Source organism: Amblyomma mixtum, chromosome 7, assembly GCF_055824585.1.
Source record: "Amblyomma mixtum isolate Tamu chromosome 7, ASM5582458v1, whole genome shotgun sequence".
NCBI classification, from domain to species: domain Eukaryota; kingdom Metazoa; phylum Arthropoda; class Arachnida; order Ixodida; family Ixodidae; genus Amblyomma; species Amblyomma mixtum.
Window position 1 is genome coordinate 115,708,320 of NC_143018.1, and position 18,034 is coordinate 115,726,353.

The window sequence follows — 18,034 nt, forward strand, 5'->3', positions numbered from 1 at the left end:
TCACGCAATCTTTCCTTTCAAGCTTCTATGACAGTTGCATTCAATCAAACTGGGAGATCTTTGCAGCTGAGACTGACCGTCTATCGCAACATCGTCTCCAACTCGCATGCGCCACGGTACAAAGCCAACGTCAAAGAATTATCAAACAAGAACAAATTACTTCAACGCACCGCCAAACCTTTAACCAACGACTACGCGCTGGGCCGCCTACAAATCCACCTCCAAAATATACAGAACCGCCCTCAAAAATGCCAAAGACCACTTCCTATCTAACTCTCTAGCGGACATGCTCCAAGGAAATTCGAGAAATTTCTGGCGAGTCATTAATCCCATAGCCAGCAATCCTATCGCTATGTCAGACTGGCGTGTTTATTCAATTAATAATAATACCTCCACCACAGTATGAACGATACTTTTGTTAATAATTTTTGATCCCACAGCAGAACCCGTCTTACTGATATACATCAAGATTACTTGGTGATGCCCCCTGACTGTTGACCAAACTGGTGTTTCCCAGCTAATCAATACTTTGAAAGATCATTACAGTCTAGGATACGATGGTAAATTGCTAATGCTAAATTCTTCAAAAATACTTCTGTCTATAGCTCAGTTATTTTAACTAATATATTTCAGCAGTCACTCTACACAGTCACACTAACTAAACAATGGAAAATGGGGAAGATCATTCCAACTCACAAATTTGGGAGCCAGACTTCTGCTGCTTGTTATCGCCCTGTCTATCACTAGTCCATGTTGCAAACTACTCGTGCATATATTCACTGTACTTGTGAGCCTTCCGGAGACCAATTTGTATTTCTGCTCTGTACAACATGGTTTCGGAAAATCATATTCGTGTGACACTCAACTAATTTCTTTCACAAATAGCTTGCAACTTATACTCGACAGGTCAATAGTCGCTGACTGCATTTCTTAGACTTCTCAACACATTTTATAAGTTTGCTGTTACTAGACTTTCACAAATTAAGTCACTTACATGCTGGTAATAACTTGCTGAAATAGATAGAATGCTTCCTCATTAATCGTACTCAACATGTCTCTGCTAATGGTTACAACTCAGCTTTTTTATGTTACTTTCTGGTGTTCCATAGAGTTTTGTTCTTTGACCAATGCTGCTTTGAATCCATACCGACGATCTTCCGGCTCATACATCTAACATACATTTATTCACCGATGATTGTGTGATTTTTTGCGAGATTGAACGCGATAGTGATATTAACATCCTACAGCGCTACCTTATGGCTATAGTTAATTGATGCAATTAGCAGATAATGGTAGTAAGCTTTAACAAATGCAAGGTGATGCGTGTATCCCGTACTGCAAATGCGTCTCCCGTATTCCAACTGAAAGACACTGTTCAAGGAAGCTTCAATTTTTATAAATATCTAAGCTTTTACATTATATCTAACCTAACGTGGAGGCTTCACACAGATTACATAATCAATAGCCTTAACAAAACATTAACCTGGGACGCAATTTTCCTCGCGAACCTTCTTTCAAATCAGTTGTTTATAAAACACTAATACATCCGAAGCTAGAATACGCAACAGCAGTCTGCAGAATACGCAACACCAATTACTTCGTTGGTTTTATACCAGCGCAAGCAGACGCGGGCGAAGTAACACAGAACAAAGACAAACGAGCGCTGAACTCCAGCTTTATTGCCGAAAAACGCAAAACCCTCACTTATTCACCTTCATGGCCACCGCCCACGAGCAAAAAACCCGGGAAACTAAAGCGCGTGTGAGTCAGCAGGATCAAATGGCACGTACAAGGAATCGAGCTATAGAGAGGGACAGATAGCAAGCCAACCTCAGATAGGTGAAAAAACAAGCAGCGCGAAAAAGTTGGGCAAAGGAAGTTTTCCCTCCTCTCTTTTCTACGTACAAAACGAAAAGGTACTAACGAAATCGCGACACCAAAAAATTACCGACGATTACGTTACTTCCTAATGCGAAATTTGAGCGCAGCAAATAAGCTGTTTCACCTTTTCGATAGATTGAGGCAAAGAAATCGAGCAACACATGTATGCGCTATCACAGAATTTTTTTTTTATTTTTCACACGTATTCCTTTAACAAAGACTCCACTAACAGTTCTTGACAGTCATGAAGGAAGCTTTGTGGTCGCAGAAATAGACTGATATATGTTCGACTTGGTACACCAATGCTTGATTCTCAAAGACGAGATCTATACAAGTGCCTCGCGAGGTTGTCACAGCCGTGGGACGCGTTACGAGCGAGAGGAACGGGATGTTCTCCCGCATAAGTGTTAGGAAATTGCTGTTTGTCTTTATGCCAACATTAAAGTCCCCCACTACTAACATCGGTGTGGATCGATGGACGGTTAATGCGAGTTGCAGGAAGTGCACGACGTCTTTCGTGAGTGCGGTAGGGGCGAAGTAGGCAGCTACTACCAGCAAGCCGTTGGGCAACTTTGCGGCGCACAGTTCGCCAACTTCATGTGACGTGGCAAACATTTCGACTGGTATTGCAGAGAGACCTGTGCGCAAGTAGATAGCGACTCCCGCCGCTCTGTTGTGGTCTCTGCGAGCACCACAGCAGTATAGAAAATCTATGATTTCGAGAGGCTCTTCGGGATCCATCCAGGTTTCAGCAAAGCAAAGTACAGAGGAATGGCGCAGAATGTGATCGTGGTGTACGTCCTTGGCATGTGCGGCAAGGGAGCGTACGTTAAGAATGTGGTTGTGAATGATGAATCAAGTGGTGCCAGCGAATGACGCGTCCATTGGCTGTCTGCGTGTGTTACTGATGTGTGGTTAACATGTTAAGCTTCGCCTGTAAGAGTGGAACGCGACAGCGTCTTGCAACGCTGCCAGGGAGTCCACAGAACGCCATCGCCAATTCGGCTGTACGCCTTGCTGGACGGTAAATTTATTTTTTGAGGAAAGGAAATGTATCTCTCTCGCATATCTGGGTGGACACCTGCACCTCGCCGTAAGGGAAAGGGGGAAGATGGGAGTGAACGAAGACGCCGTATTAGCTAGACCCGCGTTTGTTGATTCCAAACCATTCAGCTGGCATTACGGAGTGGCTAGCGTGCTCGTATCGCACTCCGGAGACCCTGGTTCGATTCCCCAACTCGACCAATTTCGTTCTCGGTTTTATTGATTTATGCGGTCTAACTAGAAAGGTTAATTAGGCTATTTCATATTTATATTCTTATATTTCTATCCATCGTGTTCTGTCATTAACCTGTCAATTGTTGGAACTGTCTAGGATGTTCGACACAACGTATATGAAACGAGCAACGTCTTACTGAGTGGGGAAGTGCGTGGTGGTGGAGGGAACGCGGCTTCGTACTTATCTGTTTTTTTCAGCAGCGTCTCCTTCCGCGGACGCTGTTGTCGCTGCGGCGCGCGTCTTTCTTTTCTTTTCACCTCTATATTAATTAGGCTAATTGATTAATTAAGCAATTAACTAAACTCAGTCCAACTTAGTTGCAGCATCACTATACGACCCCTTTGATTGGTTGCATGGTTACTAGCCAAAGTACAATTGGCCCCATTTGAAATTCGCGCACTGTGACGTCACGAGCATTTCGACCAATTGAAAAGCGTGACATTGGGGGCGGAGCTGGTTACGAGGCCGACGCCGACGACGACGCGAAACCCAGGAACGGACGCCAAAGAGCTGCGCTCTAAAACTCTTCCTTCAAAAGTGAGAAACAGACCGAAATAAAAGGAAATATGGAAGCACTAAGAACATGTAGCCGATGAAAAAACACGATGTACATAAAAGCCAACAAGGAACGCGGCAATACGAAAGTCGAGGAGGATGACAAAATGCGTTAAGAACCAATAAGGCATAAAATGCACCTGCAAGCGAGCAAGTTATTAAAAGTGAAAAAAGAGAGACGTAACATTAAGAAGCCGTAAACGCAAAAAACTGCAAAAAAACGTAACGTGGGAGCAGTGACAGGCAACAATGAACACAGCGATACAATAAAATACCAGTGCAGTTGACAATAAGTGACAACTGAGAAGGTAAAATTTGAATACTGAGAAGGTAAAAGTTGAAATTGAATAAAATTTGAAGTCAAGGCAATTCGGCCTGTTTGGCCGATGTACGCGTTCCAAACGGCTAATACGCCGAATGAACCGCTAATGGACAGTGAGCAGATTAACAGTGCGCCCCTGTGTTTGAAAAAATTGGCTGTGGCTTAGCTTGGTTAAGCCCGGTAATTGCGAAAGCAATATCCCTAGCTACGCCCTGGTTATGCTGCTAGTGTAGCTGGTGGTGGTGCTTGTGGTTAGACTTGTGGTGATGCATCGGTTATGCAATCCAATGCAATCAAATTCAATGCAATGCAATTCAATCCAATCAAATCAAATCAAAGCCAATCCACTCCGCTAGGCGCGCCGCGCGCGGCGGGCGCAGGGGTTAGGCGCAGCTACCAAGCGCGGCCTCGCCTCGCGACGGCAAAAGTTGGCCCTCTGGTTTTTGCGGCAGATGGTATGACGTCATAGCAAAGGTCAAGCTAAAGGTGAATGGTAGCTACCGCGGCCTCGCCACGCGAGGAGCTGAAAGTGAAAGTAGTATTGCTTTCGCAATAAAAACTACGATTCTAGAGAAATTCCACAATCAGCTGACTCGGGAAATAATAGAACCAGCCAAGATTTTAAATCTCTAGAGTGAACGTGTTAGTACGCCCTCTGGTTTACTTCCACATAAACGTGGTTTCAGTCAATCAATCAGAAGGCGATTGCATTCCTCTCTGGATTTGTTTGATTGTACCTTTTTTACCGACCGTTCATAGAAGCCATTCCCTGCCATGTCTTCCCACTGTAGTATTCTAGTTTCAGCTTCTCAGTTGTCACTTGTTGTCAATTGCCCCGATACTTTGTTGTATAGCTGTGCTCATTGTTGGCTGTCACTGCTCGCAAGTTACGTTTTTTTGGCACTTTTCTGCCTTTACGGCTTTTTAATGTTGCATCTATCTTTTTCGCTTTTAATGATATACTTGCTTGCAGCTGCATTTTGTGCATCTATGGTCCTTAACGGATTTTTTCACCCTTCAGGGCTTTCTCATAAATGTCTTCCCTGTTAGCTTTCATGCACTATCGGGAACAAAAGCGGTGTATATACTCCACGCGATGGGAGACGGACAAACGGAAAACTGCGTCGCAATGCCATCTACAGGTGGCGTCTAGGATCGAGACAGCCAATGCTTGACCTTTATTATCAGCAGGCATTCCGCTTGGCTTGTTTCGATGGTTCGGGCTTCAGCTCGGCAAAATGCCGCTATTTTCCGTTGGTTCGGCTCCCACCGAGTGGAGTATACCACTTTTGTCCCCGATAGTACATCGTGTTTTTCATCAGTTCCATGCCCTTAGTGCTTCCATAAGGCGTTTTGTCTCGTTCTGTTCTCACTTTTAAGGGCGTTTTTTCGTGCCGCATTTTTGTTAGTACCTTTTTGTTTGTTTGCATAGAGAACAGAGGGGAGAAAACTTCTTTTGCGCAACTTTTTCGCGCTGCTTCTTTTTTCGCCGATCTGAGGCTGGCTTGTTATCTGTCCCCCTGTATAGTTCGACTATTTGTTCGTGCCGTTTGATCCTGCTGATTGAGAAGTGCTTTATTTTCGCAGGTTTTTTTCCTTGCGGGTGGTGGCTTTGAGGATGTATACGTAAGGGGTTTGCGTTTTTCCAAAATAAAATTGCAGTGCGGCGCTCGTTTGTCTTTTTTCTGTGTTCCTTCGTGCGCGTCTTTTTGCGCTGGTCTTCTTGGAGTTTACATATATCCCTGAATAGAAAAGTATACAACACCTGTGTCTTACGGATACTCACCTACGGGGCGAGAACATGGAGGCTAATGAAAAGGGTTCATCTTAAATTAAGGACAACGCAGCGAGCTATGGAAAGAAAATTGACAGGTGGAATGAGCGGAGACCGCAAGTGGGCAGAGTGAGTGAGCGAACAAAGGTGGATTAAAGAGATCGCAGTAGAAATCAAGAGGAATAAATTGTCTTAGGCAGGGCATGAACATGATGGCAAGATAGCCGCTTGTCTTTAAGGGTAACGGATTGGATTTCGACAGCGCTTGGCACTCAACATATTCACTCAAATAAAAAGTAACCTAAATTCATTTCTTGGGAAGTACCGACGTCAAGAATGCGGCTATAACTTTAGGGCAAATTCATTTGCTAAGAAAAAAGTCAGAACTTCCTATGGTACACAATCGTTAGACTACCAGATTCCTGTCCTTTTAAATTTGTTTCCAGAGCTTATTGACATCGCAGTGAATGCACAGTCACCGTATACTTATAAAACACGGATAAAAAAAGTACTCCTGGTAGAAAAAAAATTGATCTGTCTCCTTGTTATCTCATTTAGGTTTGTGTTTCGTTTGTATTGCTGTGTTCATTGTTAGATTATTGAAATATGTCGATACAAATGTTGCTTCTTCATGCTTTTGACACTGTAATAATTTTTTCTGGTTAGGAGCTAATCTTTTGTTGAGATAAATATTTATGCAACTGTGGTTCTTACCTTTTGACACAATACTAACTAACAGGTTGTGATGTAAACTTTTTTTTTTTTGAAGAAAAATTCTCTTGTTTTCTGTAGTACTTACGGTTTTAATTTCATATAATGCTTGTTCACAATGCTTCTGTTTTCTGCACGTAATGAATGGTGTAACATACTTTTTTTCAACGGCATTTGTAGCATAGAGAGTGCAATGTATCTCGCCAGGAGGCGAGGCCTTGTCAGGCGTAGATGAAACGCCTTTTGCCTCGTCTTCCTTGGTAGAATCATCCTGTTTTAAACTCTCTTGCTCATGATGTATACTTGCTTTCTACCAGAAATAAAGTGAATTTGAATTTGAATTTGAATTCGAAGAGGAGGAAGCGTAGCAGGGGGTGGCAGAATGTTAGGTGGGCGGATGAGGTCAAGAAGTTTGCGGGAATACCGCGGCCGCAACTGGCAATGAACAGGGTTAATTAGAGAGATATGAGAAAGGTCTTTTTACGGCAGTGGGCGTATAGTTAACTTGATGAGGGTGATGATTCATATATATTATTTTATGCCAGCAGGCACCCTGTTAGAATAAAAATTGCGCCTCTCCCGTAACCGAGAGTAGAGTTAGCATGAAATGCTTACTGGTATAACACAGGCTCTATTGCTCGGCTTAAGCAGCTGTGACGGTGGCGGTATTGAAATCTAGGACGATGCAGATGCGTACGCGGACACGACGAGACGCAGGCCTGACAAGAATGTATATGCAGCGCGTTCGAATACTCCGCGGGCGTGTATACATCTGCCTCCCAGAGGGGGAAAGGGCTTGAAGGCCAAGCGGCCGGTCTTTTACATGTCTGAGTGTGGGACCGCAGCGCCATCCTTAGGGAGGGAGCGAAAGTTTTCCGCTGAAAGCCCTCCTCGCCCTCTTTCTCTAAGCGGCCTTCTCTCAAAGCCCGTAACAGATCACGTATGACAACGTAGTGTATTGTGGCATGTATGTGCTTTTTCTACGCATTATTAGAAATCGGAAATTACAATTCCGTGCATTATCAAATGCATAGCTCGACTGATATCTTGATAAACATTGAGAAGACATTGGCAGCAGTTATTTTTTGTGACTCGTTTGGAGAGCAACCGGCGCTTGTATGCAGGTCCAGTAGGAGGGCTTAGAGAGTCTCGTTGAATCTCGTTAAGTCTCGTTCGGTGCCCGGATGTTCTCGTTTCAGAGCCCGGATGAGTGGAATTCAGTGCCCGGATGAGTGGATTTCAGTGCCCGGATGATGGCTCTCGGTCTCGGCGTGACGTCACCACAATGCCGACAACGGGAGCTAAAAGCATTTCACGCTTAAAAACAGGATACCAAAACGAAATTGATATCTCCTACCAAAGTCAGCTAAGCTGTTCCTTGGTGTTGCACTCTTTACCTCACATGTAAAAAATTCCCATCTTTTCTGTGGCAGATCAGATACTAACCTGTCTAAAATATATAGATGCAAAAAAAATGTTACGAGCTACTGAAGCAATAAAGTTCAGGTTCTCTATCTTCCTCGCACCAGAGGTGTCCCGCCAGAGACGGTTTGTAGAACTGAAGACTGAAGCTGTTGGCACCAGGGGTGCCCCGTCAGAGACGGTCTTGCGATGAGGTGAGACGCAGGGATAAAGGGAAACTTGAAGTTTATGTACAGATATTTACAATCTTATACAAGTTAAGGAACTGTAGACATATTAAGCAGCAAAAGGACAAAACAACAAAAAGCTGGAACTGGCTAACACTAGGGGAGACCCCTACTCGGCATAGCCAAAGATGCATAGCATCTCACCTTAGCGCAGAACCCCGTTTCCGGCTCCGGGGCCCGGATTTAAAGCCCTAAAGGCCCGGCCCACATTTGGTAGCTTCCAATCATGTTGCACTCTTAACATGATTGGCTCTTCAAGGGCATGGCCAGCCCTCCGGCTTCTACAAGGTAGACCACCCTCTCTACCACTTAATAAAATGAAAACAAACACAAATATACATTCGTGCCAGCACGTGCGCGAATCGGTACCGCGGGCCGGGGGACACCCGTACTTCCCGGCGCATTCGCGAGCGGCGGCGTTCCGAGAAAGGAGACGCTTCGCTTTGAGCGCCCCCAGCCGCGTTCCGATGACCCCGCGTACACTAACGATCCCTTACAGAAGCGTATTCTACGCACTCATACACGAAGGTTCTTTCAAGTGCAACATACTGAATAGTCTTCACCTCTACAAAGAAATTTCTTATATCTCTCATGTTCCTACTACTTCATGCTAAAATACACAAACTTACTCACAAATATAGCCGGCCCAGAACAGGATACACCGAAATATATGTACCGCAATGAAAAATGGTTAATCTCTATTTCGAGAGCCAATTACCGCCATAGAACGTTAGAATATTAAATTCCTTCCCTAAAGCCGGCATTTATATCCATGGTTAAAGAATGCAGCGCGAAAAGAAAAGGACAAACAAACGCGCCAGTCCTGTCCACTTCTTCGTTTGTCCTTGTCTTTTCGCGCTGCTTTCCTTAACAATGTTACGCGCCGCGGTTGCTCAGTGGTTACGGCGCTCGGCTGCTGGCCCGAAAGACGCGGGTTCGATCCCGGCCGCGCCGGCTGAATTTCGATAGAGGCGAAATTCTAGAGGCTCGTGTACTGGGCGATGTCATGCACGTTAAAGAACCCTAGGTGGTCGAAATTTCCGTAGACCTTCACTACAGCGTCCCTCATAGCCTCAGTCGCTTTGGGACGTTAAACCCCAATAAACCAAACCAAACCAACCTTAACCATGTTCAGTTTGTCAAGATATCGTGTGCGGCATGATGTTGCGTTGGTGACGAAATTATAATTAATCGAGCAAACCTGCTCACCACTGCACTCTCCGTAAGTATGGAGGGGGAGGAGCGACAAACCTCTCCACCCCGCTGCAAAAGATGAGGTTCGACTGCTGACCGGCGGCACTAGCCACGCCTGATTAGCCGTTCACTGGAGGCATGAGGCGTAGGCAAGTTTCTTTAGAAACCCCTTTACTCAGGCAAAGAACCGCAATCAAAAGGGTACATAAAAACCCGGCAAAAAAGCGGCAATACAAAGACGCGACACGAATAAAGAGAGAATCGAATACAAACAACTATTAAAAGGAAAAGCAAAACATAAAGGCGAGAGCTATACAGCAACATTACACGATTAAAGCAGTGTACAAAATAATAGCACGAGAACAGCGACAGAACAAAGAAAAAGAGTACAAGCAAGTGGGGAGAAACGGTGGCTTAGCTGCGGGGTGGCAAGGTCCGGTCGCAGGGAGCGCCGGGCTGCGGAGGCGGGCGGGGCTGATGGGGGGTTGCGGATACGGGCGAACTTAGGCGACGCGTCTTCCACGCGTCTTCGGGGCCGCCGTCGCCGAGCTCTACGCGTCAGACACCCGCCTAGGCTCGCTTGCCGACCACTTCTCTGGCTGACCTCACACACATCCGCACGCACCGAAATCTCCAAGCCAACTGCCCGGCTCGCGGTTTTCCCGCCGCCGCGTTCTCGTGGTGAACAACAAAAACACACAAACAAACGAATCCTCAAGGACCAGTTCGCCAACGATTTGCAGATGTAGAAAAGGGGGAAAAGAAGCACGAAGAAACTGAGAAGGGACGCGCGGGAAACCCACGGTCCTAAGGAGGATCGAGGCCACCTTGCGACGGTCGGGAAGGTTGCCGGGGCATTCAACCGACCGCTTCCCGTCCCCACAACGGCCAAGCGCTCGCTACCCGGCGATAATACTAGGAAGGGGCGGAGTGGCCTTGACCCCCATCTACGGAAGGGGGGGGGGGGGGGGTCAAAATCATCGCCGCTGGGCCGCGACATGCCTGCTCACAACGGGTGCCGTGGCCACCTCGCCCACAAAAGAAAAAGAAACACAAGGCATGCACGAGATTTGTGACACTGACCAACAAGCCCAAACAGCCACTTTAATTGATATACATACCTTGACACCGTCGGAGGACATGTGTATTTTGAAATCTATTAATTAAATCAGCCCTCAGTGTAAGTATGTTGTGTTGTTATTTTTTCTAAATTGCTTTTTCCCACCTGTAATGGTAGAAATGAACCACTCAAGCGGCGAAAGAGTGGTTTTTACCTTGTAACCTTCTGTTGGCTTGTGAATAGGCCAAAGTAAATGAAATGAATTACGATCTGCGCATTTGCAACATTGTATAGCCAAGGGATGCCGCTCCAGCAACACTGGCGGGTGCTTTGCTGCCGCTGTTTCCGCGCGGAGTGGTTAAAACTGCGGTACAACTAATTGCAACGTGACTGAAAGTGCAGTTGCACGCCGCTAAGAGAAATGTTTGTAGCTCTTTCTTTTTAAGCTTCTCCAACCTTAGGGGAAGGTCTCAGCACCAAATTGGCTTTCGAAACTAATATGCGAATAGAAGTGTCTAGAAGCAAGGGCAAGATTTCAGACAGCCTTGTGGAAAGAAAGACTTTTTCATCTTACTTTGCAATATCTATGTAATTAAATCAAGGCCGCTTTCTGAGAGGAGAAATTATTTTTTATATTCCGGACCGCTTCGGTAATCTGGCATTGTCCACTCTTTCCATGTGACTTGGCTGTGATTTTCAAGCGTTTGGTGGAGGCGACCGTATCAATGAGGACAGGACATCACATACAGTGGTTAGGCAGTACATGCAGCGAATGACAAAGGTGATCGTCGACGTGGGAGCCCGTTAAAAAATGATTTTTGCGGTTGGCTATTTGCTGCTTTCGGCTCATGATGCGGCCACGCTGCTATCATGCCAGATAAATTGGAAAATAAGTTGTGGCTCTACCTTAAACACAGTCCTAGTACTAGCATTGTGTTTATGCCTTCGCGGCATGGCAGGATATGTAAATAATTAAATAGAAGTAATTTTACGAGGCGACACAAAGTTAGCATTAAGTCCGCTTCGCTTACAATTGTTTGTTTAATCTCCCTTACCGGCATTGATTTTAGACATAGCAGCATTTCTGTTCTTAAAGCAATAGTATTATACGGTTGATCCAGAACGATACCTGGCGTCGGCACTGACCAGCAGCAGTTGTTCCAAAAGTCTAAGATGACGTCAACGTGGCATCAGAAAAATTATTTATTCTCAAGCTGCGGAGCACTGAACACAGGATTTCTAAGTTTCAGAGCGACCACGCAATTCATAGGTCAGAAAGTTGGAGGGCACACTCAAGTTTCACCATTAGAGTATGACTCAATGAAGTGCCGGGTTAATTCCCATATAAGCGGAAGGCCATTCTCAAGTATACATTCGTGCATCCCTGGGAGTCCTCGCACCTCTCCTGGCACAGAGGTGCATCGTTTATGCGATGCGCCATTGGCAGGTGCTCCCACACTGGGCCTCGTGCGATCAAGGTTGCTCTTCCCGAGCGACCAATCATTAATGTAACTACCACTTTCCACGGTAGTCAGTATGGTCAAAATTCGAATTGCCGGCACATTCATCAAGGCTAACCCCACTAGTAGCTGCAAAAACTTCAACCTCAACCACAAGACCCGGTGGGCAGGTTGTGATGGCGCCACAACGTGACGTGACCCACGTGGCCCACCTGCATCTTAGGCGGCTCTCTGCTGACCACCTGCCAGAGCCATGCCCGTGATTTTTCGTTCACAACGCCGACTCCGACAACGCCAACGCCGACAACGCGACACCGGATTTTCTGGAAAGCGATGGTTTTATTGCTACCGCGTTAAGGTCGCATTGCTTCTAGGCGAATGAAGATTAACTTAGTATATGCGTTGCCTTAAGTCTGTATGCTAACGAGTGGGAGTGTCATAAGAAACAAGAAATAATAAATTGAGAAATATAAATCAGAAACAATGCTTTCGCATTCAAAGCACGCAAGTAGAATTAAGTGCGCCGATTAATTTCTACAAACACTACTCGTATGTAACAGGTTTATTGCTCTTGGTCTTAAGATACAAAACGAAACTAGAGGTTACATTCACCTGGCAGGGCTGTCTAAGAAAACTCAAATATATCACCACTTCGTCATTGAACACAGTCGCTTTCTGTCGATAATCAATGGAAAAATACTGTTTTCATGTTCTAGCCAGATAGAACAAGTGATCTATTGTAATGTGGTCTGGATATCTGGTCCCTGTGGGACTTCGTGTCCGCATAACGAATAGAGGTGGATCAGTGATGCTGTCAGTCCGCAGGAGGTAGCGAAATCTGATAATTTTCGATATCTCGAGCACAGGTAAGGCTGGACATCTCTGTTTTCCAGAGACAATTAGTAAGGCCTTTTGTCAGGCGACGAGCATAGCCGCTTACCGGCGAAGAACTCGGTGCTGTGTTGACAGTGACTGGGACTTCGGTTGTGGCTGGGGCCTCGGTGGTTGATGAGCTCGTGGTAATATCCTGAAGCAAAACATTACCACCGTTTACACTTTGTAAGTCGCGAAATGCGGTATTAGTAGCAAACTATCGTGCAACGCCACCAATCGTCGGTCGTGCTTGCATTTATCGCGCATTCTTCTGGCTGAATTCGAATTAGTGTGGGCGAGATAGCAGTTGCCGTTCTCCGGCGCGATCCTGACGGACTGCTGTAGCATCCTCTTCCCATGTCGAATAACCGAACAGTGAAATGCCCGCTATGCTCTCCCCTCCCAGCTCACAACCGCAGTGCTTGTCTAAAACCACGCAGGCGTACACCCTCGGCGTGCTGGCCTAGGGAGACAACGGTCCACTTGCCGTTGAATAATTTACTTTTGGAAGGCATATATGCTTCCCTTGGAGTATAATGCATCTGCGGCGGGAGTTCATGGTGCTAAATGAACAGGACACGCTATGCGCCTAGGCTTCAGGCTTAATTATAGACCCGGAAAAAATGCCATAGCGCCTGTGCTCTTTCTGATTTAAGTTAGTAATCTTCAGATTTCGCCAAAGGCGTGGTCAGAAAAGCAGCGCTTTGCACGTGTTTAAAAAATTGCTTCTAGCAGTGTTTTCAGAGACCGTGACGACGTTGCTAATACAGTGAAATTAGCGCAAACATAGAGGCAGAAGATGAGAGAGGAGACACATACGTATGACGATTAGCAAGCGCTGCACTGCAGTAGTAGAAACCGACGCCACGCTCACCGTTGGAACCAAAGTTGTGCTTTTGTCCATAGAGGTCGTTGTTCCAAATGTAGGCTTCGTCGACACGGTGCTCTTAGCCGAGTCTGTGGAGTGGTGTCGTCCAGTAACGTTGGTGGCTTTGGAGGACGCCACGAATACGTCATAAAGCGTGGCGGCACTGGAGGCAGTAGCCAGGGCGTCCTTGCTCCACAGAAATGGAGGGACAAGCACGAAGGCCGTCAAGAGCAGAATTACTCCCAAGGCCCCGATGATGAGCGGAGACATCCTGCATTTCAGTGGCCGAGATCCATCGCAGTGGATATGCACAAGCTAAACCCGAAGTACGCTGGGCTGCCAAGCAAAGTTACCTGACACAACATCTGAAAGATTTGTAGGGACGACGGGGCAACTATTAACGATGGTAGTGCAAATTTATACATGAACATAAAGAGCGAATATGTAAGGCGCCCCAATGTAAGGTATTTTTCTGCACTTTAAACCAGTGGAGAATCAATTGAAGTTCTCCGTGGAGAAAAGGGGCCTCAAATCTAGTCCTCAATAGAAAAAAAGCTTAGAAATCTAGTGCAGCAATTGTGTTATTAAGTTTTGTTCAGTAGAAAGAACAAAGATCACTGCTAAAAATAGTATAATCAGGTAGCCCCTTTTTCTAATGTTTGATGAGAGAAGTCTACGGCAACAAGATCTAAAAAACATGCAAGCGATAGATCTAACCGAGTCGCTTTAAAGCATGCTAATTTTGCAAACGTGTTTCTACTGCACAGCTAGATTTTGTAGCATTTTATAGAAAATGTCCTCGTAGCACTGAATTCCTGCTCGTCTTGGCTCTCAGTTCTGTACCTCCCCGAATCAGTAATGAGGTATTCCCCAAAAGTTCTCTTCTTTACGTATTGGCATACTTGTGCTCATCTTTATATTGAAAGAGTCTGTTGGCACACTTCCAGATGAAGGTATAAAAAGAAAATATCTTCGCATTTTTTCCTACGTTGATCAGAGAAAAAAGAACATCTCAAATGTCTGCTTACAATTCTGTGGTTTTTATGAGACCACTCGCATTAGGTCTAATGTGTAGCATTAAATTCTTAATCCCTGCTGTTATTTACAACATTAGGCCTACCGAGTGGCATCGGCCCTGCGAAGCATTACTGCACCCAAATATCTTGCTTCGGTGGCAGTAGGAAGAAGATGTATAGTCACCAGTGTCAAAGAGAAAGGATGCGCGATTAAAGATCTTACATTTTCTCGCTTGATGCCTGGCGGTCCCTCCTCGGCGTAACGGTCTCCACATTGCCTGCGCATGCGCACAGCAGGCAGTTTGTTCAATTTTTAGCATCATGTTTGGACAGCCAAACACGTGTGTAGACACATGAACATCAACAATGATCCTTCTCATAAATAATGCAGTGATACGCAACTGAGGAAGAAAATAACAAGAACCATTCAAAAACACACAAATCTTAGATAATACTCCAATAAATGCTTGTCCTGTAAATTTGTGTGAGGTCCTGTGATGCGCGAAACTGAACACCCATCACATTTTCATCTTTTTCTGCAAATCAATTTCGCAGCTCCGGATGGGTACTCAATTAAACTCCGGTACTGCCTGTTCCAGACGACACATTTCCTTCAAAGATTTCCGTCGAGTGACCAATTGTAGGCGAAGAGACATGATGCCTGCGTCATAATATTGAGCCACCACCATGGTAAACATATCTCATAGCAGTGTACTGTGGCCTCTCTTATTTTTTATATTAGTGATTTGCCATCTGAAATAACAGTTCTGCTAAAGTTGTCTCCAGGCGACAGCCTCGAATATAACGATGGAATCTTGAAGGGAACAGTTAGCTCTTAGCAACAATTTACAAAAAAATTTATGAATTGGTGCGAATAACGGCAAGTGCCACGGAACCCAGTAAAGCCAGTGTGCATGACTATCGCACGGTGATGTCCCTGAGGCAAAAATACCGCATTGGTTCACATGAACTAAAACAGATAAAAAGTATGAATATTCAAGATTAATATTCAGCTCATGATTAACATTAACAACAAATTTAACACGTTAATTAACAACACAATAACCATAAAGAAAAAGGCTGACCATGGTGGAAAATGCCACCACCCGGTTTCAAAGGGGATGCTCCCGTCCGTCCGTGTCTCCATCCATCCATCCATCCATCCATCCATCCATCCATCCATCCATCCATCCATCCATCCATCCATCCATCCATCCATCCATCCATCCATCCATCCATCCATCCATCCATCCATCCATCCATCCATCCATCCATCCATCCATCCATCCATCCATCCATCCATCCATCCATCCATCCATCCATCCATCCATCCATCCATCCATCCATCCATCCATCCATCCATCCATCCATCCATCCATCCATCCATCCATCCATCCATCCATCCATCCATCCATCCATCCATCCATCCATCCATCCATCCATCCATCCATCCATCCATCCATCCATCCATCCATCCATCCATCCATCCATCCATCCATCCATCCATCCATCCATCCATCCATCCATCCATCCATCCATCCATCCATCCATCCATCCATCCATCCATCCATCCATCCATCCATCCATCCATCCATCCATCCATCCATCCATCCATCCATCCATCCATCCATCCATCCATCCATCCATCCATCCATCCATCCATCCATCCATCCATCCATCCATCCATCCATCCATCCATCCATCCATCCATCCATCCATCCATCCATCCATCCATCCATCCATCCATCCATCCATCCATCCATCCATCCATCCATCCATCCATCCATCCATCCATCCATCCATCCATCCATCCATCCATCCATCCATCCATCCATCCATCCATCCATCCATCCATCCATCCATCCATCCATCCATCCATCCATCCATCCATCCATCCATCCATCCATCCATCCATCCATCCATCCATCCATCCATCCATCCATCCATCCATCCATCCATCCATCCATCCATCCATCCATCCATCCATCCATCCATCCATCCATCCATCCATCCATCCATCCATCCATCCATCCATCCATCCATCCATCCATCCATCCATCCATCCATCCATCCATCCATCCATCCATCCATCCATCCATCCATCCATCCATCCATCCATCCATCCATCCATCCATCCATCCATCCATCCATCCATCCATCCATCCATCCATCCATCCATCCATCCATCCATCCATCCATCCATCCATCCATCCATCCATCCATCCATCCATCCATCCATCCATCCATCCATCCATCCATCCATCCATCCATCCATCCATCCATCCATCCATCCATCCATCCATCCATCCATCCATCCATCCATCCATCCATCCATCCATCCATCCATCCATCCATCCATCCATCCATCCATCCATCCATCCATCCATCCATCCATCCATCCATCCATCCATCCATCCATCCATCCATCCATCCATCCATCCATCCATCCATCCATCCATCCATCCATCCATCCATCCATCCATCCATCCATCCATCCATCCATCCATCCATCCATCCATCCATCCATCCATCCATCCATCCATCCATCCATCCATCCATCCATCCATCCATCCATCCATCCATCCATCCATCCATCCATCCATCCATCCATCCATCCATCCATCCATCCATCCATCCATCCATCCATCCATCCATCCATCCATCCATCCATCCATCCATCCATCCATCCATCCATCCATCCATCCATCCATCCATCCATCCATCCATCCATCCATCCATCCATCCATCCATCCATCCATCCATCCATCCATCCATCCATCCATCCATCCATCCATCCATCCATCCATCCATCCATCCATCCATCCATCCATCCATCCATCCATCCATCCATCCATCCATCCATCCATCCATCCATCCATCCATCCATCCATCCATCCATCCATCCATCCATCCATCCATCCATCCATCCATCCATCCATCCATCCATCCATCCATCCATCCATCCATCCATCCATCCATCCATCCATCCATCCATCCATCCATCCATCCATCCATCCATCCATCCATCCATCCATCCATCCATCCATCCATCCATCCATCCATCCATCCATCCATCCATCCATCCATCCATCCATCCATCCATCCATCCATCCATCCATCCATCCATCCATCCATCCATCCATCCATCCATCCATCCATCCATCCATCCATCCATCCATCCATCCATCCATCCATCCATCCATCCATCCATCCATCCATCCATCCATCCATCCATCCATCCATCCATCCATCCATCCATCCATCCATCCATCCATCCATCCATCCATCCATCCATCCATCCATCCATCCATCCATCCATCCATCCATCCATCCATCCATCCATCCATCCATCCATCCATCCATCCATCCATCCATCCATCCATCCATCCATC

At 45.9% G+C, this 18,034-nt stretch overlaps 1 protein-coding gene across 1 annotated transcript in view; it reads right to left on the reverse strand.

Annotated features, from left to right (window-relative positions):
• The window catches only part of LOC149337283 (uncharacterized), a 62,364-nt gene that overhangs the window by 38,180 nt on the left and 6,150 nt on the right, over window positions 1–18,034 (reverse strand). The window contains exons 2-4 of the mRNA XM_089554374.1: window positions 14,866–14,920; window positions 13,633–13,897; window positions 12,826–12,912 (exon numbers count right to left, since the gene is read on the reverse strand). Coding sequence (XP_089410500.1) covers window positions 12,826–12,912; window positions 13,633–13,897; window positions 14,866–14,920 — 407 coding nt within the window. The remainder of the gene's footprint in view (window positions 1–12,825; window positions 12,913–13,632; window positions 13,898–14,865; window positions 14,921–18,034) is intronic.